A 345-nucleotide genomic window follows, 5' to 3' on the forward strand; every position below is an offset into this window, starting at 1 on the left:
CCACAGGGGCAGCCACCAGGCAACACGTACTTGTATATCTTTTATCCTGATATGTGGCTCCTGTCCAATCAGCCACCTAAGGACAAGCATAAAGAGTCAGTAAGTGAGTTAACACATTTCCCCCCCTAAAAACCTCTGACTTCGTCCACGCAGGACTCCAAGCAGCAGAAACAAATGCTGCTGTGCATTCCACAAGGAAACCTTTCCACTCCCACCTCTGCTTGCCAGCCCTGCTGGGTGTGCACGGCCGTGCTGTGCTCTGGGATGCACTGCAAAGGGAGCGAGGGGAGCCGTGGGAAGGGAACAGAGCGCAGAGGGGGGATGCAGAGGGCACACAGCGCTCAC

The 345-nt window shown here is 55.7% G+C and overlaps 1 protein-coding gene across 1 annotated transcript in view; it reads right to left on the reverse strand.

Moving 5' to 3' along the window:
* The window catches only part of EIF3D (eukaryotic translation initiation factor 3, subunit D), a gene marked incomplete at its 5' end in the record, with an annotated part of 7351 nt that extends 7275 nt beyond the window's left edge, over window positions 1-76 (reverse strand). Inside the window, one exon of the mRNA XM_009073692.1 lies at window positions 31-76. Within this exon, the coding sequence (XP_009071940.1) occupies window positions 31-76 (46 nt within the window). The remainder of the gene's footprint in view (window positions 1-30) is intronic.
* Between the last annotated feature and the right edge of the window lie 269 nt (window positions 77-345).

This window comes from Acanthisitta chloris, unplaced genomic scaffold (genome assembly GCF_000695815.1).
Source record: "Acanthisitta chloris isolate BGI_N310 unplaced genomic scaffold, ASM69581v1 scaffold37274, whole genome shotgun sequence".
Classification (NCBI taxonomy): domain Eukaryota; kingdom Metazoa; phylum Chordata; class Aves; order Passeriformes; family Acanthisittidae; genus Acanthisitta; species Acanthisitta chloris.